Raw genomic sequence first — 25,685 nt, forward strand, 5'->3', positions numbered from 1 at the left:
TTAAAGTACACTTGTCAGCCATCTTACTGTGTTTATCCTTGGACCCATACCTTCAGTATCCAGTCTGCCAGTTAACCAGTTTTTTTAAAAGGCATCCTTCAGCTCAAGCCTCCCAGGTAGACTTTTGTTGGAAAAGCTTTCCTTTACATATTTTGAGACAGATGTCTCTGCAGAACTCATCTCATGTTTTGAAAGACATCCTTTAAAGGACAGTAGCTTTAGCTAGAAGAGTATCAGAACTACATGTCTTGATATGCAGGGAACCTTTATTTGTCTTTCATATTGACAGGCTCACTTTGCAAATTAACCTTACCTTTATGCCTATGATAATTACAGGAGTGACTGTAAACTAAGGTGTTTGATTGCCATCTTTTTCCTTCACCCCAAAAGAAATGGAAAAAAAACACTCCTTATATGAGCACAGGCAATTTAGAGCCAACTTAGAACAAAGGATTTCAGAAAATTAGAGTGGTTGTTTTTGGTATTTGTTGAAAATTAGAAATCATTGCTTGTGTCAAAAACAAACCAACTATAAGAGGTCCATTGATTCCCCATCATCAGGGTGAGAGATAATTGAGAGGGGCCATCACTTAGGTAGCCATCAGGGGTATATTTTTCTGTTTTGAGCCCTGTCCTCAATGAACATGATCAGTAACATGCCCAGGGTTCTGGAATCAGTAGACATCAGTAAGGGCATGTCACCCCCTTTCTTGTAGTGATGTAACCCTTCAAGACATCCCTGCACCCTTCAAAGTCAGCACTCCTGTGAGGTCTCCAGTCTCCATCAGGGATTCATCCTTGGGAACATGCTGACTGAGTATGTGTGCCCACACCCCCTCTCTGAGGAGGGGCAAGCCAGTGAAGCAATGTCATTCCACTCCTTTTCCCATTCTATCTCCAGCAGGTGCCCAGTCACCTGGGTCATAGTCAGAACTTTATCCCCTCTATGTTGATGTCTATGGCCTGTCATGTTGCATTGTCTATTGCCACAAATTACATGTAAAGCTTTGAAAAGGAAGAATCAGGTCTCAGTCTACCAAAAAGGATTTAGTGCACAAGATATTGTAGAAGCACTGATGTATTCTGAAGCATGCAAGTTGTTTATCACATCTGGAAGGGGAATAGAGTTAAAAAAAGAACAGACAGCAATCAGCGTAAGTGGGAGCACAGGTTGTAGCATGCACTTAGGCATGGGTAACCTTATTTTTAAGTTAGGTAATGCATGTGGGTGTAGCTGTCAGTTTGGGGCAAATGTTCCTATATAGAGCGTTTAACTTCATTTTTTGAAGATTTACATAGTTTTATGCATTTGTTCTAAGTTAATTGGGGATGGTGGTGTTCTAAAACTATATACATATATATTTTTTGTTTGAGGGTTTTCATTAAAACAAAAAGTCTTGAAAAATGTGGCATAGGTTCAAATATTGCTAAAAATTGATAGAGATGGATCGGTATAGTTTTATGGATGTGAGGCAAACATTTGACATTAATAGAACAATGAAGATCCAGAGGGAACCAGCATGTAAGAAAACACCACTGTTGTTTGGGCTTCATCCAGGGAAAGCATTAATTATAGTAAGTTGGAATTTTATGAGTAGGGCAATGAAAGCATTTGCATTCCCCGATACAATAATAAGGTTAATTAGCAAAATGTATGAAGGATCAGAGACAAGAATTAAAATAGAAAGGTTTCTCACTAATAATTTCTATTTGAACAGAGGAACCAGGCAGGAGTGTCTCTTTCCTCTTTCTTGCTTGTTTTATATTTAGAGCCATTGGCAAAGAAAATAAGGGACACAGAAATGGATATAATTCGTATGGTAAACAAGAAAAATTGGGTTTATTTGCAGATGATATTATATTTACCTTGTTAAATCAAAGAAAGGACATCTCTTTGTTGTGGAACATTTTAAGACAGTTTCAAGTCTTTTGTGGAAATAAAATTAATGACACTAAAACCAATAATGTAGATGTAATTTATGTACCACATATGAAATAATTCAGCAATACCCATATTTATGGGAACATGATAAGTTGAAATATTTAAGAGTATGGATTAAAACAACTTCTGTTATGGCAACTAAGGATATGTGGGAAGAGACTAAGCAAAAAAATAAGAAAAATAGAAGCTGTTGTTTATGGATATGGCTAGTGAGATACAAGCACTGAAACTGTTTTAGTCCCTTAAATTGTAAATAAGTTCAGGCATATTTTTATCAACCAATGGAAGAGTTGTGGTCAGTAATTAATAAAGAGTTGAAGGACTTGATCTGGGGGGGGGGGGGGGGGAAGAGAGCAAGACTTGTGTGGGATAAGTTGATCCTTCCAACAGAGCAAGGTGATGTAGGTTTTCCTGATTTGAAGGGATATTTTAGAGCTACACAGATAAGGCTAGTATACAGAACACAAGCAGAAGGTTATAATTCAAAGTGGAAAGGGATGATGAATAAAGTAAGGGGGAAGGTCAAGAAATAGAGAGAGTGGGATTTTGGATGCGGATCCTTATGAGAATTTAATAAAGTTTTTTTTTAAAAAAAGATGTGGAAGCAGATTTTTTTTACCATACATTGTAGCTTCCTATACTTGCCAGTAATCTACTCTATTGCCATGGCTATGCCAATTTGCTTCCTGTTATGGACAAAACCTTGACAGTGGAGTGTCCATCATCCAGGAAACCATCAGAGGATTTATATTTCAGGTCTTAACCATTTCCCCATGTGCATACCTTTGCAGGTGTCCATGGTATAGGTATGCAATGGGTGGAATCAGGGCGTATCACTTGCTTACTGTGGTGATGCGATGCCTTAAGGTACCCTGTCTCCCTTGTAAACTGTATGTCTGAGCAGGTCTTGAGTCTTCAGTGCAGATAAGTTAATAGGGTATTGTCAATGAGGCATGGGCCCCACTTTCTTTCTTCAGGAAGGGACATGTACCCTAAGCCTCACCAACCCTTTCCCTCTCTGATCCTCTCCTCCAGCACCTGCATTTCTAATTAAACCTGAGTCATTTCAGTCATCATCAGTGTTTTATCCCTCTACAGTTCAGAGCTGGAATCAGAAGCAGTGTAATTATTTTGAATAAATGAATGTGCAAATCCAACTACAGCATTAGATAATAGGAGTAAAACCAATTAAACATCATACCTCTTTCCTAAAATTGTCCCTTTCTGTCCTCTGCCTGTTTTGCTCATTTGTATTCTCAATGCTTTCATACGGAGAGTGATAGTGTTAACCATAGTTTGACAAGGATTCATTAATATTTTCATACTGTACATACTTTCAGAGAGACCATAAGTATTCTGGACTTATTTTAGCTGAAAATTTTGCAAAAAAAAAAAATTTTGAACCCATCCTAAGTTAGGCAGTTAGATTATGATGTAGCAATGAAAATATATCATCTACAATATTTTACTATAAGACAGCTTGTTCCAAAGCCATAGTTTTTTTTACAAGCTCATGACAGATTATTCATGATCTCAACTACTGTTTTAGTGTATCTCGCCTTGCTACAGTAAAATAGGCTGCATGTTGAACTTTGACTGTTATTGTCTTGTTCTTTTGTGACAGAAGTAATATTACACTATAAATTACTATTAAGAAAATTAGTATAATGCCACAAAAATGTGTTTTGTTCTGGATTTTACTAGAAAGGAAGATTTTTTTAAATGTTATATGCTGCTTTATATGCAGTGTAATGTTTTATTTAGACAATGTTTTTGTTTTATTGTGCCTCTGCATGCGTATCTATATCTGTCTATCTACCTCTATTAGTGTGTATGCATATATATATATATATATATATATATATATATATATATATATATATATATATAAAATGAAATTGATCGAATATCATTTAGGTAGATGTGCATATTGTCAAAACAAATTGATCGACACAGTGCACCGAGAATAAATTTTGCATGCAAAACTTGAAAAAAAAAACACAAAGAAAGTATCATTTTTGCTGAACCCCACAACCCCTGCTAATTATATATTCTAACTCTGAGATAGCACAATCCCAGGGGAAAAGGGTATATTCCTCTACCTGGGGATTGTCGATCTCACACTCCTATATATAAATGTGTGCATGTGTATGTGTGCGTATGTATGTTGTGCCATGTCAGGATCTTAAGTCAAGCACTATGTAATTGATGCTTTCTAGAATGCAGAAATGCTAAATTGTGATATCGAAATGACTGCAAGGAAATGGCAATGTTAACCATCTGTCTTGCCGTACTTGTCTGACATGGCATTTATTGCTTTTTACTGATGTGTTATATCAAGCTCCAACATGAGTACATTTCAGTCAGATGTCTCTTTAATTTGACTATCACAATCTAATGTCTCTCTAACCCAGCTATTGCAGATCATAAGCATATGACATATGCTGTGGAGATAATTCTGAAATGTCTGAGTCAGAAATATATGACTACAGCAGAAATATGCTGTGAGATATGTTGTATAACTAATCCTTATTTGTTGGGGTGAGGTTGCAAATGCAAGCATGTACATTAATGAAAAAAAAACAATGCTGAGAGCAAAAGAAGGCAGTAATTAGACACAGTCATGTTTGTGTTAAAGCATACATAACTGTGTTGGAGTTATACTGTTTTGCAAATGCAAAATGCAAAATTGAAGTAATGGAGGTAGAAAAAGACATGCAGCTAGAGAAGGTTAAAAGGTATTTCGAATGGGAAATATCTCTGTTAGTTAAAATATGACCGCCCAGTATGTATCTGTTGTTTCTGTTTCCATTTTTATCCGATTTAAGTTAATTTTAACAGTTTGCATATGTTTAGTTGTTTTAAGTCATTTCAGTCCGTGTCTTGTTAATTCTAACCCTAAAACACCTGGAGAAAATGTTTTATAGCACTTTAAGCCTCTGTTTAGTAATTCTGGTAAATAGTTAATTTGATTTTTATATTTGAGTGGTCTAACCATTGGAATTAAACCCTGGTTTCCTTTATATGGGAGTACTGAGAGCCTGGCTATTTGCAGGAGCTGTGATTGCGTTGATTCAGGTAAGAAGTGTAGCTGCTAGTAGTTGTTTCAAACCTTGCATTTCTGGTTTCTGCCATTTCCAGGCTATTCAACCATAGCACCAAATGGCTGAAGAACTTTATCAGTCTCCCATCCTGTTCTTCCTGGGTTCTTAAACCAACTGTCTCTTTTTTTTTTCCCTGTGGTCCTTATATTAATTTGACCATCAATCCCAATTTCCTCTTTCATTGGCTGTTCATTTTGTGAAGTTACTCTTCCTTTAAGCTATTAAAATACTTTTACCCTCTCACTGTAGTTTATAGATCCAGAATTTTTTTTTCAATAATTTTTATTTTTATTTTTACATTAATAAATGTCACAAATAAAAACTAGCTTACAACATGACCATATATATATATATATATATATATATATATATATACATATATATATATATATATATATATATATATATATATATATATATATATATATATATATGTGTGTGTGTGTGTTATACATTGATGTCAAATACCACAGGGTATAGGTCGTACAACATATCTATTTACACTATGTACATAGATGCTTTCACTGTTAGTTCCACAGTTATATAGACAGTATATACATTCGTAACATAGACAGTATATACATTCGTAATATCCAAGTTATTATTTAATATCTGCACTTGTATGTGTTCTTTGGTTCCATTATAGTGTATTTCTAAGTTGCTATGTGATGAATTATGCTAATATGATATTAAAGGTTTTTTTCCCAAATTTCTCTGGATTTCATTATTTTGTTTCTTTTATCTATTAATATTTTATGAGCTAAAAGGTGTTGTATAGCTACTTGTTTAAAACCCTCCCAAGAGATATTTATCATATCTAGCCATTTAAAAGCTATATACAGTTTCATTAGTAGAAAAATTGTTAAAAGTGTATTTCCTTGTTTTCTTGGTATGTTGGGTGGGAGAATGTGTAATAGAGTGAATTCCCAAGTTAATGTTGATGTTTGATAACCTGTTTTTTGTAATTGTACCTTGAGAGAGTTCCAGAGTTTATAGACACATTTGCAGCTCCAAAATACATGGATTAAGTCAGCTATCTGGTCCTTACAGTGTGGGCAGAAAGGTGATTTTGATGTGTTAAATTTGTGTAGGATTGCAGGTGTAAAATAAGCATTATTATTGATCATGAGCTGAGTGTATGCTTGCTTTTTGAAGGGTATAATCTTCAGTGTTAGATTGATTGCCTGGCTTATTTGCTGATCATCTATGGCTGGTTTAATTTTTCTCCAGTAGTTAGAGAAGAGGAGGTCTTTCTGGTATTTGATTTCATTTATCATTTTATATGAATTAGTAATAGTTTTCTTTGTTGTGATAATAGTTTTCCAAAACTTGCTACAAGTTTCTATGTCACTCTTGGTTATAGATCCAGAATTCTGAGTTCCCACCCAACCAACTGTTGTCCTTTTATACTTACTGTTTTTTGAGTTGCATGTCCTTACTAAACATTTCTCTTTGGAAGCTCTTCCCAATCTCATCTCATCTGCTCTTAACTAGTGAGCCTTAGGAGATAAAACTGTGAAATTCCTCTCCTTAGACTGTTAAAGCTTGGGTTGCCCTCTCTTTGATGTCTTCCTACCTGGTAAGCACATAATACAATACCTAGAAGTATTAGTCTCTTTTTTACATATTACATTTAAAATCTGCAACATATGAGAAAAGACTAACACTTACTGGGGAGCTATCTGCATAACTGTGTATTCTGCATAATTACATACAACCTCTATTGCATTTACCTTACTCATGTAAATGCTTAAGCACTGGACAAGATGGAAGGTCAGCTTGCAGTTTCACCTCTGTTGCCAGCCTTTTGGCACCAGGTCTCCTAAGACAGGCATTTATTGCTTTATGCTCACAGATAATTAACTTATTCTCAGCACTAACAATTCCATCTGTGTGATGTGTAAATATGTAATTAATCTGAAGATTTCCCTCTCACTTAAAAACTTACCCTATGAGCTTCATATACCTCCACCACAACTTCTTACAAATCACACCAACTATTTTACACTGAGGTTGTAAAAATCATTCCCAAATCCTCCTAAAAATAAGATTAAGGTTCAGCAAATATCAGGTTACTCATATACCTCAGGCATACCTAACAGAGTCACCCTGTGCAAAAACACTTTGAATCTACCACTCTGATCCACATCAATAATAAAAATGTTTTAGTGATTGGTGACTCGTCAGGCATAGTAACTTGTAACACAGAAGGGTGGAGAAGGATATGGTTACAGTGAGCTGTCTTTCTGATGCCACAATTTGTGACATTTGAAGGGCCCTAGAGACCTTAACTCCTGACAAATATGACTGTGACATCTTGAGATGTAAAACCCTGAGGGACATGTCAGAACTTGCCATGCATGTTACAAATGCATGAGAGACTGTAAGACACTGGCCCAGAGTAGAATCCTTTATTCACCTCAAATACTTAGGTACAAAGAAAAGGCAATAGGTTTCTTTAATTGGTAAATCCATCCATCCACAATCCCTTTTTCCTCTTTTTGCACATGGGGTTGGGGTGTCTGTTCCACAGTGACAATCATCTAGAGCTAAGGTTTACAACACTCAGTGGCTAGCCCTGCCACTGTAGTTCTTCCACACCATACATTTGCATGCACACTCACACCTATGGCCAATTTAGAGTGTCCAAGCCACCTGCTGTATGCCTTTGGAATGTGTGAGGAATCTGGAGCACCTGGAGGAAACCCACATGAATACAGGGAGGATATGCATACTCCGCACCAAAGGCACCCCAGCTAGGAAATTAACCAATGACCCTCTTGCTATGAGATGACAATGCTATCTGCTGTATCACTGTGCCACCCGAAGTTTAGTTGGTAAATAGTTGGTATCATTCCGGGGGGGGTCGAGTATGTATCAACATGAGACAAAATGCTTGACATTGAAGATTGCTTTGCTACAGATGGTCTGCGCCACTCATTCCAAGGCATCTACATGCTGGTTAAAGCCTTTGTTGCTTCTAGCACCTTTTTTAGGCAGAGTCCATTTGATGGACATTCCAGCATGACTAACATACCACTCCAGAAATTGGATCACATTAGGGTGTCTCTATTCAATGTCAGAAGTCTAAACAATACTTTGCCTTACTATGAGGAGCACTTTCATATCAAAAACATCAACATGGATGCCAGGATTCACCTCCTGAACTTTAGTCTTGAGGTGAATTCCCTGGCATTCATGTCTCAAGCACACAATAATCTGGTTATGATCAGAGACCTGATCATAATCCTCTATATACTGTATATGTATTCTCAGTAACTGACCAAGTCCCTCTATATACTTCCATTCCTACTGAAGTGGTGTGTTGTATGCTTGTATATTTATCCACAAAAATGTCATCTGTCTATATATCTTAATTGTTTTAATATGCAGTTTTTGAAAATTTAGGACTAAGTACTTCATAATTAGTATTTTATCCGCAGATCAATATTTTGAGAGTCCATACCTTGGAAAGGCTGTCAGCATTTTGTGCAGTTTCCTGCAGAGGATTGCTGACAGGTTATTTTTGATACAGAATCCTGCATGGCACTTAAACTGTAGCTTTATGAGTGGGATGAGGATGTCAACATAAACTCTTTTATATCTGGAGTATAAACAGTGACATTTTTAGCAGTACCAAGATATGTAAGAATACCCATCCAGACAGCATGCCAACTCAATGTACACAGAAATTGAAAGTTAAGATCAGACATCAGAAGATAAGATCTTGGAGTTGTGAGGTTGCTACATTACTTGTTGTACCATTTTGTTGAATAGTAATTTTGTAAGGTCCAGTTCCACACCTGTAATGGTGATATTTGATTAATCTGCTAGTCCCATCCTCTCTGTTAGGGTCTTTCTTTCTTGCCTGCATTTTCTTTGATTATTTTATGACCCAGGTTACCTTCTGCCTAACCTTGGCATGCCCTTCTAATTTTTGCAAGTCAGTTTGCATTTTTTTATGACTAATATCCAGCATGCTGTGGTGTTTGCTGCCATTTGTGAGAAGACACAATCTTCACAGATTGTTTATTATTAGTGTAATTCAATATTATTTTAGTTGGTGTTTACCTATGGGGTGGTGGTTGTGGGAGAGGAGAGAAGGAGCAAATCAGGATAATAAAAAGTTTCAGACCAGGTCATAGTTGTACCTTTTAGGAACAGCTCATCTCACTGGAACCCAAAGTGCACTCAGAGAAAAAAATGGCATTTTGATAGTTTAAGTAGCATGCTAATAAGCTTTATATACTCAGGAACACGGGTTTAATTCCCACAACCTCAGTTTTTGCACTGTTTGCCTTCATGTAAGTTATTTAACTATGTAAAATTGTTGCTCTGTCCATAGTAGTGGGCAGCTATGGTGACTGTAATTCACACAGTTAAGAAATCTAAAATAAACAGTAACATAATAAATAAACCTTGTTTATCTCACTGTGCATGAGTGATAGCTGCATTGGATACAGTATCAACACTGGAAGTCCAGATAACTTGTTTAGTCACATAGCTGGCAGGCAAAGTTCGTGAAAGTCAGACTAGGCTTATTTGTTAGACGTGTCAAGTCCATTTATACTTTGGTTCTGGAACCTACAGGTATGCTACCAATCTAAGGCAAATTCCTGTACCTGACTCATCCCTATTGTCAGACATTATCTCAATGACTCCAACCCCTGCTGCAGTTCCTTTAGCCAGTTGCCTACCAGTTTCCTATGATCTGTGCTGCACATAGATGTTTATCATATTGATCACTGTTGCAGTACCCTTAGCCATATGGATTATATCCTGCCAAGGATATAATAGCTATCTAGCATCTAAAGCTTCAGGGCACTTTCCATGTGCCCAGTCTGTCAGGCAGCTATAGCTGAGCTGACTAACAGACAAGTTTGAATGCCAAGCCTGTCAGAACTCTACTGCTGCTGAATAGTATTCCTCTGAAGCTTTCAAGGATCAGTGGTCTGCTTGTGCTGGCCTTTTGCTGGGGAGATAAGTTCCCTTTGGGGAAAAAAAACTTTCATTTAATAATTTTACTTATTATTTTTACCTTCCTCTTCAGGAAAGTTATTTTAAAGTTAAGAGTTTGTGTTTTAAGGGACTTTCACGAGACTGCACTGTACTTTTAAACAGAAGCACTCCTTTTTCGTCTCAGTTTAAACATTTTTGAGAGTAAATAAAAACTATTTTTCTATGGATACATTGAGTTTATTTTATTTTGTGGTGCTGGCAGAGTAAAGTGTGTTTTATTGTGTTTGTCAGGGACAAAAAGTGACTTTCAAAGACTTGCATGTTTTACTGCCATGTGCTGCTTGTTTCCCCTGGAAAGAAGTACCATTTCTGTTTGACCATGGAACAAACTTGCAATCCCATGGTTGGGCATTCTTCCATCCACAAAAAGAAAAAAATTAAGCAAACGGCCTTTGCCACCACAGCAGGCTAGCAATCTGCCACAGTCTCAGGTAGGTGACTCTGCTGTGGCTATTTGTTGTACCTAACACCACTCATCTTTTATTTTGAATCCCTCTGATGTAGCACCTCCAGTCACTATAGACCCAGGGTTAGCTACTTCCTCTGCGGCTGTCGGGGTCCCCTCAGTGGGCAAGGGAGAGCCACTCTTGTTGGTTCTGAGAGAACAAACAGCTAAGACTCCTCTGTTTTGTCAGACTGCTGTGCTCATCTCTAGGGAAGCTGCTGCTGCCACTAACAACACTGTTGCCCCCATTTTTCCTGTCAAAAAGTAGCAGAAAACTATGTATATATCTACACCTACTCAAATTTCCTTAGACAGGATTAGTTTACTGTGTCTGGCTCAAGGTTTAATTCAGGCATTTGATCCTTCTTGAAGGTAGTTTCAGGTAAAAGAAAAAGGGATACTTCTTTCCCTGAAGAGATTCAAGATTCTGAAACAAGACAGGAGGATGAAAGGACAAATACAGGGTTTTCTCCTTGGATATCTTATTCAGAATCGGAGGAGAGGTGTTTCTGATTCTTCCTGTGTGGGTTTTCTCTATCTCTGAGACTATTATTAGAATGTGCCAGTGTTTTTAGTGGGATAACACTGAGATTTCTCAGTCCCTCAGAAAAGACTATGAGCTGTTACAGAAAGAATTTTCAGAACCTGCATCCATTCTTCCAATTTTGTCTGCCTTGGAGAGAATGTGTGTGCTGCTGCCTGCAATTATCCTGACAATCAACCAACTGACCCTAACAAGGCAGATAGGATGTATAAGGTTCTTCAGCCATTTACGTTTTTATACATTGTTCCCAAACCTGATCCAGCAACAATAGCTTTAGTTAATCATTTTGCTGTTAAACACTTCAGTTAGTTAATTCCAGTCCTAATATTTCTGTTAAGGATGGGGAAGGTTATTGATAAGTGTGAGAAAAAAAGTGTATGCTTCTGCAACTTTCATTTTCAGCATTTTGAAATGTCAGGTTCTCAGGTCCATATGTTAAGGTTTGATATGAGTAATTCTGAAAGTATGATAAATGTTTTGTCTGCAGTTTCTTTTTGTTAGGAAAATCTACTTTAAATAATTATTTTTTTTCTATTGTTCAACTCACTACTCATTGTATACAGGATATGTTTGACTCTGTGGATACTTCAAGGGCTATGGCTATTGGTACTGTTTTAGGAGGTTTACATGGCTGCATTCTTAGAACCTCCCTGATTATGTTAAAATGAGATTTTAAGTTCTCCTTTAGATAGAGATTTAGTTTTTTGCCCCTCTGCTGCAGAAATTATAAAAAAGAGTGATGAAAGGGGTAAGCTGATTTTTTTTTTGCCCTCTTTTCCAAATTGTCCAAGGGATTCTCTAACTACTAATCCAGTTTTGGTAAGAAGCAAAATAAACAGTCTCAATAAAATGCAGATAAACAGGCATTTAAGAAGAAATGGCAAGGAGGTTCCAAGAGGAATTGTGGAAACTCCCAAAACCAAGGGCGTCCCTGTAAGTCAGAATGACTGTTCAAGACACTTTGTTCCCCCTCCCACCCTGGCACCTCCTTATGTCTTCCAGAAAGTCTGAATTTTCACTTTTCTCTCTGGCAGAAGATAGTTTCAGATACATGGTTTTCAAGATCATTCATCATGGTTACAGATGACAATGTGAGGAAATTCCTCCTTTCTGGGGGACAGTTCCTCATCCTCTAGACCAATCCTTTTATTTCAGCCTGTCCTTTATCACATGCGGTCTCCGACAGTTACAGAAACAGTTCCCCCTTCCTACAAAGATGCCTTGAACCCCTAAACCCAAGGACAGTCAACTAAGTCTGAATGACTATTCAAGAGGCCTTGACCCCTTCTACCCTGGCCCCCTTTTTTTCCAAGAAAGTCTGATTCTCCATTTTTCTCTTTGGCAACTGCATTTTTCAGAAAAAATGGTTTCTGGAGATAATTTATCAAGGTTACTGATCATAGTGAGAAGAAATTCCTCATTTCCAGAGGGTCATTCCTCATCCTCCAGTTCAGGCTCTTTTGTTTCTTCCTGTTTTCCATCACATGCTGTCCCAAGGAGTGACAGAATCAATTCCTCCTTCCTAGGTGGTAAGAGTTTTTTATTCAAGGATGTTCTTAGTACCAATAGAAAGAAAATGCTTGGAGACCAGTACTGAATCTTTCTTTTCTAAACCCGTTTGTGATCATGTCTAAATTAAAAATTATGTTACTTCACAACCTGTTACCTCTTCTTCCTCATTCAAGTTTCTTGGTAACACTAGATCTAAAAGATGCTTATTACATTCCTATTCAATTTCAGGTGTTTCTTAAGGTTTTGTGTGTCTGGATCACATTATTAGTTGTCTGCCTTACACTTTGAACTATCCACTGCACAAAGCATGTTCACAAATAGTCTAGCTCCAGTTATAGTTTATTGCAGGCTACAGGATAGCCACATTTTCCATATTTAAATGACTTCTTTATCTTTGCAGAGTCTTTTTCAAAGTATCAGGAATCTCTCTCTTAGATGAGAGATCTGTTACACTAGCTGGAATTTCAAAAGTGCATCCAAAGTCTTTCTTGACATCTTCTCATGGGATTTTGTTTCTGGGATGTCAACTAGACACCACAGTTCAAAACGTTTTTCTTCCACAGGAAAAAAAATGTTCCATATCTAGATCTATTTCAAGGGTTTTCCACTCAGGCTTCAGTTATTGCAAGGGAATACCTTAAGAGTTTGGGTCTCATGGTTTCTCTGATTCTCATGATACTCCTGGCAAGACTCCACAGTGATATTTGAAGTATCTTTGATCCCATCACCAACTCACTTTGTCTTTTCAAATCCCAGTTCTTTATGACTAAAGTGTTGTCTGAGTTCACTTTGAGCCAAACTATCTATATCCCTGCCTTTTTTTCCTGATCTTAAAAATGAGGGAGAAATGAGACTCCATACATTGGATGTTCACAGATCACTCGGGTACTGGTCTATCTTGACAGAGCTAAAACTTTCACATTTTTGGATCAATTGCTGATTTCTTGTGAAGGTAATAATAAGGAGCAACCTGTGTCAAAGCAGACTATTTCAAATTAGTTGTCTAAAGCTATCACCTTTTGTTGTACTTGTCACAATGAAATTATTATTGGGAGGGTCAAAATCCACTCTACCAGGGCCTTGGTTTCATATATGTTTTTTTGGAAAGGGATGGATTCTAGAAGTATTCTAGAAGCAGCAGCTTGATCCTTTCTGCATAATTTCATAAAGCACTATAAGCTTGATTCCTTCTCTAGGTATAGATCAGCCTTTGCAAGGACCATTCTCTAGGGGATCCTGGAGTCTTTTCCTTCCACCTCCCAAATTTATTAAGCTAGGGTAATCTACCCATATAGCTGAGGCTATTGTATCAGCAATCAGTATGATGGACATAGTACAGCTGTGTAAGTAAACTTACCATAACAGTAGATGTTTGAATGATCACTGCTGCAGTAGCTGCTCCCTCCCTGCATCCACCTTGTTTTTGGTATATTGTTTATGTCAGGGTATGGTTATTTATTTTTTGTACTTCCTAGCATTATACTTTCAGGGCTCAGCCTCCCTGTCTCTCTTGGCATGAAAGCTGTGAAGGGAGTGGTGCTCAAACTTGTCTTTTAGTCAGCTTAGCTCGAGCTGCCTGGCAGTCTGGGTGAGTGGAAGGTTCCCTGAAGCTTTGGAAGCTGGGTAGCTGTTATATCATTGGCAGGATATAACCCATATAGCTAAGGCTACTGCAGCAGTGATCATTCGAGTATCTACTGTTATGCTAAGTTTATTACACAATTATACTATCCTCTGTCTTCATCAGTGTTTGTCAAGTACATGTGTTTGAAATGTAATAAATCAGGGTTTCTCTAAATTGTAAACTTACTGCCATTCTTTGGGAATATTCCTCAACATAATAAGCAGTTCCCTTAACAGAAAATATATTTTCCTTGCCGTTCCCCTTTAGCTTATCCACATGTGACCTCTGGTCTTCATATTGGGAGTGTCTTCAGATGTTAATCACAGCAGGCCATACCAAACTTTCATAAAGAAGGACATGCTTGTTTACAAACATTCATCTGGGTTTTTCAACAGAGTAGGATCTTAGCATGACATATAATTAGTATCATTTTCCTGCACTATACAGTTATATGCTACTTTCCTCTGGCTCAACGTTTTACACCTTCAGTCTCCCTGTACTGTATGTCACAAAACAAACCTCTGTATGCAAAAAGTACCTTATTTTATGCTCTATAATTTGCGTCTCTTGTAAATACACATTTATTAGCCTCTGAGTTACATTGGGGTTTTTTGTAAAACCTGCTAATTATTGTTCTCTATTAATTTTTTGTATGATCCTCTAAAAATTGTATAATCTCCAAATATTGTTCTCTGTAAATGTTTTTGTAACAATTAATGTACTTATTCTGGGGCTTTTCTCCCCAAGCCTCCACTGAAAATGGGCTACCACCCAGCCGGACTATCCCGTTAAACAAAAATAAATAAATAAGGCAATCATCATACAATTAATAATGTCTGTGTAATGCTTCATGCTTAGATAATATGAATATGAATAAACTTAAGGACATCCATTCCAATGTAAACTCTGTCTGACTGCAGTCAACTTTTGAATAAAAATAAAAATAATTGTTTATCATTTATTTGTTTACTTAAGTAAGAAATATCCTCACAAAATAAATTGTCCATCTTTGCTGAGCTGGGAGTACTGGGAGGTGATGTCACTTGTTCTGATTCAGCTTGTGTGTAAAAAGCAGTTATGCAGCAAATCCATCGGTTAATTGCATCAGGGTCATTCGTGCCATAGTCTAACCTATGCGCCATTACTTATATAGGATAATGGAGTCTTAGATTAGATACTGATATTCAAGGTCATAAGTGTGTCTTAAACTCCATGTGATTATATTAAAGTAGTGGACCTCATAGTCAGATTATGGCATTAAATTTCAGGTAGTAAATTCTGATGTTCAAAAGTACTGTAAGAGTTCATTGTCTCCTCCAGGTTCAGGATTGCTACTTTTTCCATTTACTTTGCTATCCTATCCTAGATATCACAGTCAAAGGCACAGATGTTGCCCAGTGGTATCCAGTATCTGAAAAAATAGTGGTATCTAACATTGCTCAATTCAACTTTAGCATCCAATGGGGTAACTGTTTGAAATGTTGTAACCCACTAGAGTGAGTGCCAAAATAATGGACTTACATATATTAATCCAAGATACCATTTTTTGGAATATTCCCTTTTCTCTGAGGTATGGCGATCTCATGGTTGGTATATATAAGTTCAGGGGGTGTGGGAAGTGTGAAATAATAAATAGAAGCAAAAATGTAATGTGTAAATGTAATGTCCAGTGTTTGACTGGCTTCCCATCCAGTATTAGTTTCTCTTTCTTATACCCAGGTATTCCTGCTATAGGATTTAGTTTGCTCATGACCCTAAATTATTTAAAGTTAGTATCAGAAACTGAATGAATGACAACTAAATGCCATGTAATGGGTAAGCAGGTAGCTGCAAGCAAAAGTTATTGCAAGCTTTTAAAATTATTACCCCTCCTTCTGAAAACTGCCAAGTTATCTTAGAGAAAGAAGTGGTTAAATGGTGCTTAAAATTGCAGCTGAAGATGCTACACAGAAAAAAGTGGAATACATTTTTCAGGTCCTATTATCTGCAACCCAGATTAAAATATAATTTCTCTGTGCCCTATGTAATTGTAAGTAAACAGTTTGCAAAATATTTGAATTAACAGTGTTAATTAAGATATATGGAAAAATGACTGTCATGTCTGACACATGATTTGATACAATCACTGAACAAGTGCACAATGTGCAAGGAATATACACAATGTATAATTTAAAAATTACTGAAGGAATGTTTATATTAGGAATAAAAAAAAACACTGTGAAATGTGTTTAAATGTATTCAGGAAATATGTGGCTCAGGTAATATATGAATATTTATGAAGCTGTAAATAGAAGTTGTGTGTACTTTCAGATCTGTTTGGGTGGTGTAACTAAATGTCACACAGCAGTTATTTGTCCTATCCTTTCCTTGTTCTATTCAAAGCAACTCTGAATCTCTTTGATTATTAAAACTGTACCACTCTCTTAGGTAATACATTCTTTTCTTTTCTTCACCCACTGGCAACAGTCCATTACCAGAAAATGTGGATTTCCTACTTGTCTTCCACTTCCAGCTCCATCATTGTTTCTGCTACCTACATTTGAAAAATAGTCCCTCTTGTCTTGTCACTAAGGGAGACATATGCTACACTGACCTGGATACACTGAATGCATTTACTTCTTTTCAGCCTGCATCTGACCTTCTGCTGGAATACAATGCACCCTAGGAGACTTATACACATGTGCTCCCATATTATGCTACCCTAAAGTGTGGCAAGTTTCTCACTAGGGTATGTGAATGTAAGTTTGTTGCACAGTGGCATGGTTTTCAACTTCTAGCTGGAGGGGGAGTACTGTTCCAGTAGGGCCCACACCAATCCCCTGTGATGATGAAGGGGGTCTTTGGCTATTGCATTCCCCAGTTATTCATTGTCAAGGCCACTAATGGATGTCTGGTTACCTTTAACACAATTGGGAACAAAACTCTTTTGCCAGCAGAGTTGCCAGTAAATTCTAGGATTCTACCACCCTTTCCACAAAATATTCTGATATTTAACTTGAACTACCCTCCCCATCTAACGTTCATGTTCTCTCCTATCTTTGCACTTCCTCTATAGCTGTACCCTCTGGGATGTCATGAAAGAATGCTGTCTCTCCAGATACAACCCATGTCTCTTCACCTAACATTTCCAGTTCTCTAAGATAGTGATTATTCCAGTGATGCCATCTCTGTTTCTGGAAATCACTCCAAACAGTAATCATCACAGAATCTTTTTGGCCTTTGTCACTACCTTTTCACATTATATTATTCACCTTAAGGATAAAGTTAAACTGTATGGATAAGTTAAAATATAAAACAGTACAAGCCTGCAGTAGCTCAAGTTAGTTAAGTTGTAGGAAGCCATGATAGAAATTATAGTTGCTCATTACACTTCAGGGAAAAAGTAAATGTGTGGTCATATGTAAAGCAGTCATTAAGACTTTAATATCTTTTATGTTTATGAAAATTAGTCCTAGCTAGTCAAGTGATGTAGATGGAAGGTATGCACGGCCGTGGAAGGAAAAAGTCATGGCATATAATCCTATTAAGAAATATGTTAGTATCTTCAAACAACAAAACAGGATTTTCAGATACTGCTGAAGAAGCTTATGTAATAAAGTTGTGTAAAACCAATTACATATGCTCTAAAAGTATTTAACGTAGGGGCAAAGATAGTTTATAATTGTATATTTAAATTGCTCATTGAATAATCCATCTCTTTGATCCTCTTCCTGCTTTCCTCAAGGATGTGTGTATCAATATCATAAAAATGCAAGGGATACAAAACAATGGTGATTGTTGATGGGATCCTGCCTTTTCTCAAATTATTAGCTTATGTGAAAGAAATATGTCATCGACATACTTTCAATGTTTGTTTTATTTAAAATACAGAATATCAGTTTTATGATTATATTAATGTGGTCCAGGGTATTCATAACTGGATATGACAGCATATTTTAGAGGTATAAGAAGCCTAAAATTATTCTATGCCTCACTTCCTGAAGTATGACTGTATCACACAGTATTGCAAAGACTGCCATGGTTTATTACTCAATCAGACCTCCTTTGTTTGTACAGGAATCTGAATTAATTTTGCAAGCGTCTTGTGCTCTGAGATGATTTGTGTGTTTGGCAAATGATTTCCCCAGCTCATATACCCTTTTTGCTTTATATCTGAGTGACTATTTTGTTTCATCTGTATTCTATAACTTGCTGGAATTCTAAGACACATTAATGAAGGTCACAATGTGACAAGTGAGCAGTGTTTATTTATTTTCATTAACTATTCTGTTAAGATTCATTGTGTATTATTTTTGGACTATTAAGATTTAATTTACTTACATATTATTATGCTGTATCCTATTATCTTTTTTCAGATAACATGTTCAATAAAAACAGTCCAGTAATTTCATATTTGTTCCATCTTTCTTCAGGGAGCTGAGTGGGAACAACATCACTCGCATTAACAAGAAGGATCTGGCTGGCCTGAAGCACATGCGTGTTTTGTAAGTATTCCCGATGAAGTCTTGTGTGCTTTCTTTTTAATTGTCATGTTCTGTTTTACCATGTTGTTTAAAACTATTGGGCCAGTAGGGAATCATATAGAAGGTGTTGCACTGTTTTCTGTTTATAGCACGTAAGCTTATCATGCTAATGAAGTCTTGTAGCATAGCTTGCATTACTTTCAGTGACCTTCCTTAGACATCTAGCCTGTCCTTAGCAATCTTTTAAATAGTACATAGTGATAAAGGACAAATAGTAATTAATTTAATTTATGATGAGTATTGAGTGAAGCCGTCCAGTAAGAGAGCATCAGAACTGAGAACACTTAATGCCACAGTCATTCTACTAGCTTAGCATTTTGTGCTGTTGGCCATAATGCTCTGTTTTTGGCATAAGGTATAATGGCCTATTGCTGTGACTGGCTTGAGGGTAGTAGCCTTCTGCAGGGTGTTGTATCTGCAAGTTGTATGTTTATTTCCCAGTAAGGAATGCAGAATCCAAGTGCTAGCCAGCATGTTCAGTGCTGATTTCCAAATATGGCATAAGAGAGCACTATGTGATGTCTGAATAAGTCTTCTGATGGGAAGACTCCACCTTGGCACATGTAGATCCTGATAGCCATGCCCCTGATGCTGAGCCATACAGTACAGAATCTACAGTAGGTTTGCGGGGGGAGAATATACATAGCAGTTCAGTATAGCTCGAGGCGTACATGCATACTTCTATAGGGTCACTGGTTATTTTTCTTGTCATAGACATCCTAAGTTTAGCTACAACTTTTTTCTAACATCTTCTGTCTAATTCATCGTGCTAAAAGTTTTGCTGGTCTAGAGTTGTCAACAATAGTTGCCTAGTATCAACCTTTCTAAATGTATACATATTATTCAAATGTTACCTTATTTTCCTTTTAGCACTCTGCAGCTGTTCCTCTTCTTGCTTTGTGAAAGTCCCCTTCTTCTGTAATGTATTAACATTTGTCAACAATCATAAAATAATGCAGCTACTCCTTCCCAATATCTAAACTGTATTTTTATTTATTTTTAGCAATCCCTTATGAAATAATGTCTGTTATCTCTAATAAGTGTTGAATCATATCCTGAAGTAATTTGTTATCCCTAATAAGTGTTGAATCATATTTTTTACCCATTCTTTAAATGTGTCTCTTTTTAATAAATAAATAGAAATGCACCTGCGTATTATTTTTTACATTATTACCCTGCATCTCTAGCTTAGTTTTTATTGGAGTATGATCTGATGATACTGTTATTGGATGGCTCTCAAAGCTTTCAATTAACTATAAATGCTTCTGTCAATTTATATCCAGTCTAGTCTAGTTATTGTATCTTGGGGATAATATATATATATATATATATATATATATATATATATATATATATATATATATATATAGATATGTATTGTTTTTTTTTTTTGTCTGAGTTCATGCTACTAAATACACATCTTTCATGTACTTCTTCAAGAAGTCTACCTTCTTTGGTTATAGTTTCCCTTCTAGATCCCCGATACTTTCTCATTATTGAGTATAGGTTTATAGGTTCATTGGTGATTACTAGCCTAATGGCACAAGAGCCTTGCCAGTAGTACATAGGATATGACAATATTATATCTTAATTCCCCAGATATAGGATGGGGTAGTAGCAGGGTAGTGGGTGTTTGGGTGTTGGAGCCCTGAGTCATTTTACAGACTGTTTCTGGCCATAAGGGGCATGGGCAATACCCCTGGAGGGAATTTACAGCTCCCCATCCATTTATCCAAATGATATCAGGTTCTGTTCCCCACCTCTAAATAACATTCCCTTCTGGAAGCTTATTATTTCTCCCAACATTTTCCTAAGCTCCATAATACTAGTTTTAAATGAAATATAAATCCATACCAGTGTAATTCTCCTCCCTTACCAATAACGCATAACTACCACAAATCTGCAATTATTGTCTTTTTTCATTTTTCTATCGCTATTGGAGTTGCTCTCTCAATCAGTACTATTTCTTCCCTTCTTCCTTTGACCTTGATAGTCTAATGAATGTCTGCACTGAAGTAATTTTGTTGTCAAATTCACATATTCATGCCTATACAAATATGTCTCATGTAGCATTGCTATTTGCACTCTACACTTTTTAATATAACTCAATGCTGTTTTCTTTTTTGCTGATATCTATAAATGCATTTATGTTATGATAATATTGACAATATAACATGCAATTTACATCATTGTATTCAAATATTGATAGGAACAAAAACATCAGGTCCTTTTAAACATCAGTGATATAGAGTGGGATTTAAGTTTTAGAGTTCCCCCAGTAGTTCAACATGGTGAAGAAACTCACGGTCTTTTCTGGCCACTTCTTGTTGCAGAGTCACAGTTCACATGTCTAAACTACATATAATTGGATTAATGCTATACATTTTTCCCATGTATTTTCTTATTTCACATTGTTGCTGGTCTTCATCCTGACATCCCAGCATCAGTCTCTGATTCAAGCCCAATGTACCCCTGGTTCTTCTAGTCAACTTCTGGGCTTTTTTCTGTTGTTGAAGTATATTTGTTTCAAACAGTAGAAAATGTTTCACTGGCAAAGTCTCTGTATAGGCTTTGTGACTGTCAGAAGATCAAGAAGCAGCATTCCCTTCAGGTTGCTGGCTAACTGTCGATACTTTTTTTCCTCCTTAACCTGTTCTGCATCTCAAAATGTTTTTGATCATTGGTTACTTTAATAAAACCTTCCTGTACCGTTGCAACAACCTTGCTCCACTAAAAACTAAAAGACTTAAAACATCATCCTCCCCTTGGTTAACCAAAGAAACTAAACAAATCATGCACCTAAGAGACAAAAAGAGGAAACTTTACCATAAAAATAAATTACCCCATGTCCTAACAGAAGTCAAACAACTCTGTAACACTGCAAAAAAGCTAATAATCAGGGATCAAAAATCATAATACAATAAACTTCAATCAGAAAACTTATCCAACCCAAGACAATTCTGGGACTCTATCTCCTACCTTCTCCACCCAGGCAATAAGGATAATCCATCCCATAATCTAAACCTTACTGATCTAGAAAATGCCTCTAACGTCAATACCTTCTTCATAGAATCCATAGCTAAACTCACCACCAGTTTCTCTCACCACTCTCAACCTCCTCCCCCAACCAACCCCTTTACATCTCCACACAATCTGACAACCTTTACTCCTACTTTCAGCTTCACTAATGTCTCTGTAAGCAAAGTACAGAAGCTCCTCCTTCAACTTAAATCATGCTCCCCCACCCCAGATAACCTACCAACAACTTTCCTCAAATTGTCTGCAGACAGCATTGCCCATCCCATCTCTATCTTAATAAACCGTTCCATACTAGAATCATACATCCCCTCAATATGGAGACACGCCTTTATCACTCCACTTCATAAAGGAGGCAAAAATACTGACACTTCTAATTTTCGGCCCATAGCCATCCTATGCCCACTATCAAAAATCATGGAGAAATGTATTCAATCCCAAACTGTGTCCTATATGACCCAAAACAACCTACTAATCCCTACACAACATGGTTTCTGTCCCGGGCATAGTATCATCACTGTCATCCTCTCCTTTCTAGACTCCATAAACCTTGCTCGCAGCTCTGGCAAAATAGTTTTTACTCTGTTCCTCGACCTCTCCAAAGCCTTTGATTTTGTTTCTCACCCCTTACTATTATCCCAACTCTCCTCACTCAACCTCCCCCCCTACCATCACCTGGTTCACCAGCTACCTCTCTGAAAGACAACAAGCCGTCAAATGGAAAAACTCACTCTCTTCCTTTCTACACACCCCTACCGGAGTTCCCCAGGGTTCCATCCTAGGTCCCCTCCTCTTTAACATCTTCATTAATTACTTTCACCAGTCTCTCTCTGATGCCACACTAATTCAATATGCTGATGATTCAACCATTATTTGTATAGCAGACACCCCCTCCGACCTACTTGTCAGAACTCAGTAAGCCTTCTCTAATACCGAATCATGGATGCATAGTAATCACCTCACCTTAAATGTCAGTAAAACAAAGTTAATGATCTTCTCTCCATCCAAAAACACCAATATAGACAAAATCTCTTTTACAGTGACTGCTCAGAATAGCAGCCCCATAGAAACAGTATCAGATATCAAACTGCTCGGTGTCATAATTAATGAAAATCTATAATCTGACATCCATATCCAAACTAATATCAAAGAAACTCACCAAAAACTAGGTCTCCTGTATAGACACAATCATTACCATACCCCCCCACCTTACCTGATGTATGGCACCCCCTATTCACTAATCTTCAGCTAGGCTTACAGGCCAAGTTGGAAGCCTGTTACAATAAAATCTTCAAATTTGCCACCAACTACAGAAACTCATCGCATCACTGTCTCTCTCTCTCTCCACTCCCTGAAATGGCGAGCTTCCTAACTACTTCAAATTCCTTAGACTTACTACTGTTCACAAGGTCATATTCAAACCTTCTAGTTGTCCTTCTCTGTCCACCCCTTTAACCCCCTACATTCCCAACCACTCTCTAAGATCAGAAAACCACAATCTTCCAAACATATATAAGCCTCGTCAACCCCCTGGCCACTTACTATTATCCTGCTCCCTAGCTAAACTCGGAATTCTCTTCCTACCCCCTTCTAAAGACTCAAAGCCACTCAAACTTCAAAACTCTTCTCCAATCTCATCTCCTTTCAAAGTGGGAATGTTCCTGTACCCCTACCACATAAACTCTTTAACACCATCATCTATGCATTATATACCTCAACCTTCTATCACTGTGCTTTCTTACCCTTTGCCTCTACTTCCTCTCCTACCCAATGCCTCATAAATGTACACACATATACTGATTTGTCTTTAACTGTTATGTAGACTGCATTTCTCTGTCTTGCAATTACTGTATCACACTATTCTCGCTATTAACTCATGCGGCCAGTTTTTGTCTCTAACTGTGCCATTTTTTTTTTTGTTAAATTTATTAATTTAATTATTTGCTATTTATTGTTATATAACTAATTTATTTACTGACTGACTTTGTACATTGTTGATTAATGCGTGTTTAATTTGATTGTTTAATACTGTCTATTTGTATGTATGGACTTTTCTCCCCAAGCCTCTGCTGAAAATGGGCCTCATGCCCAGTCGGACATTACCTGGTAAACAAATAAAATAAATAAACTTCCCTCCAACCCACTCCCTTTCTCCACTATATACCACCTTTTACCTCTCCCACCTCACTTTCTTCTCTCTGTCATCTTCTCATATTTCTAACTTCCAAAAAAAAAAAAAATATATATATATATATATATATATATATATCTGTACATAAATGTTCTACTTACTTGCTTTTTTCATTTGAAATGCCTGTACTTTTAATATGTTTAGACTACATGAATCTCACATTTGTAAATCATTACCTAGGATTGGAAATATGACTTTTTTAACAAATTGTATATTATTTCTGTATTTTCACTGTTCTACTACTTTATTTACTTTTGTATAACTCTTGTAGAATTGTCTATATCCTGTGGAGCTTTTTTCCACCAGCCTCCACTGAAAACAGGCTCTTCCAGGCCCAGTGGATTATCCCGGTCATCAAACTGTAATAAATAAATACGGATCACAAACTGTGCGCCGTGGCAGGGCTAGCCACTCGATGGTGTAAAATATGGCTCTAGGTGATTCGGTCATGTTGACTGTCGCCAAAAAATGGGCATGGGTAGTTACCGGTGATAAGTGGGTTGAGGACCCGGCCTACTCTCTGACCCATGCCAGGGACCCATGCTAATGGTGGGAGGGGTATATGTGCCCCTATTGGCCAGTGTGTGCCCGCCATAAAAAAAACGTCCAGCAGCCCTGGGTCAATAGGCTACTGGCTGGCCGGTGTCTAGTTGCCCAGCCTGGGTTACCTGGGATAGCTCTGTTGAGTGAAAGCTGGACATAAAACCAACCTGCCAAACATGAACTAAGAATTGCTACGCTTAATGTAGGTTCACTGACAGGACGCAGCTTAGAAGTGGATGACATGATGATACGGAGGAGGCTGGACATCCTGTGTATCCAAGAGATGAGATGAAAGGGCAGTGCAACAAAGCCACTTGTCTTGGGATCCAGACTCTACTACTCAGGTGGTGGACAGGCTAGAAATGGTGTAGGAATTGTGGTGAGACAGAGGCTTCAGAAGTCAGTGAGGGATATCATCAGAATTAATGACAGACTCATGGCAGTCAGACTCCAGTGTAATGATAGGACAGTATTCATAATCTCAGCCTATGCCCCACAGCAGGGTTGTGATAGTGAGAAAAAGAGTGCATTCAGACAGCAGTTGCAGGACCTACTAGATAAAGCAGGACAACATGAATTGGTGTTGATAATGGGTGACTTAAATGCACATATTGGAACAGAAAGAACAGGATATGAGGACTGCTTGGGTCCACATGGGTGGATCAATAGGAATAAAGAAGGAGAAGCCATTCTAGACTTCTGTCTGGCAAATGGCTTGATAGTAGCCAACACATGGTTCAGAAAGAGAGACAGTCACAAGATCACATACAAGAGTAGCCAACATGCAACTCAGGTAGACTTCCTCCTGGTAAGGAAAAGGCACTGGGGTGAAATCCATGATTGCAAAGTCATCCCCAGTGAAACAGTCGGTTCACAGCATAAACCAGTAGTTGCCACAATCAGCTGCAAGCAGTGGTCAGAGAAGGCTCTAAGGTCAACAGAGACCAGGCTGAAGACCTGGAAGTTGACTGGAGAGAAAGTACAGCAATTCAAGGAATTACTCAGGGCTCTAGCACCCCAAGAAGAGGAGGAAATAGGTGGAGTTGAAGAAGAGTGGCAGTGCCTAAAAACAGCATGTGTTAGGACTACAGAAAATATATGTGTCCGAGCCAGGTATGGAAATAAGGTACATAAGGAAAACTGGTGGTGGAATGCAGAAGTGCAGGAAGTAATCAAAAGAAAGAAGGAGTGCAGGAAGAAGT

At 37.4% G+C, this 25,685-nt stretch overlaps 1 protein-coding gene across 2 annotated transcripts in view; it reads left to right on the forward strand.

The window, feature by feature from the left end:
- Nucleotides 1-25,685, forward strand: part of SLIT1 (slit guidance ligand 1) — a 3,022,655-nt gene that overhangs the window by 244,713 nt on the left and 2,752,257 nt on the right. For both annotated transcript variants that reach the window (XM_044056244.1, XM_044056245.1), the window contains exon 2: nt 18,603-18,674. In XM_044056244.1, coding sequence (XP_043912179.1) covers nt 18,603-18,674 — 72 coding nt within the window. The remainder of the gene's footprint in view (nt 1-18,602; nt 18,675-25,685) is intronic.

Source organism: Protopterus annectens, chromosome 14.part0, assembly GCF_019279795.1.
Source record: "Protopterus annectens isolate FY-2018-M chromosome 14.part0, PAN1.0, whole genome shotgun sequence".
NCBI lineage: Eukaryota > Metazoa > Chordata > Ceratodontiformes > Protopteridae > Protopterus > Protopterus annectens.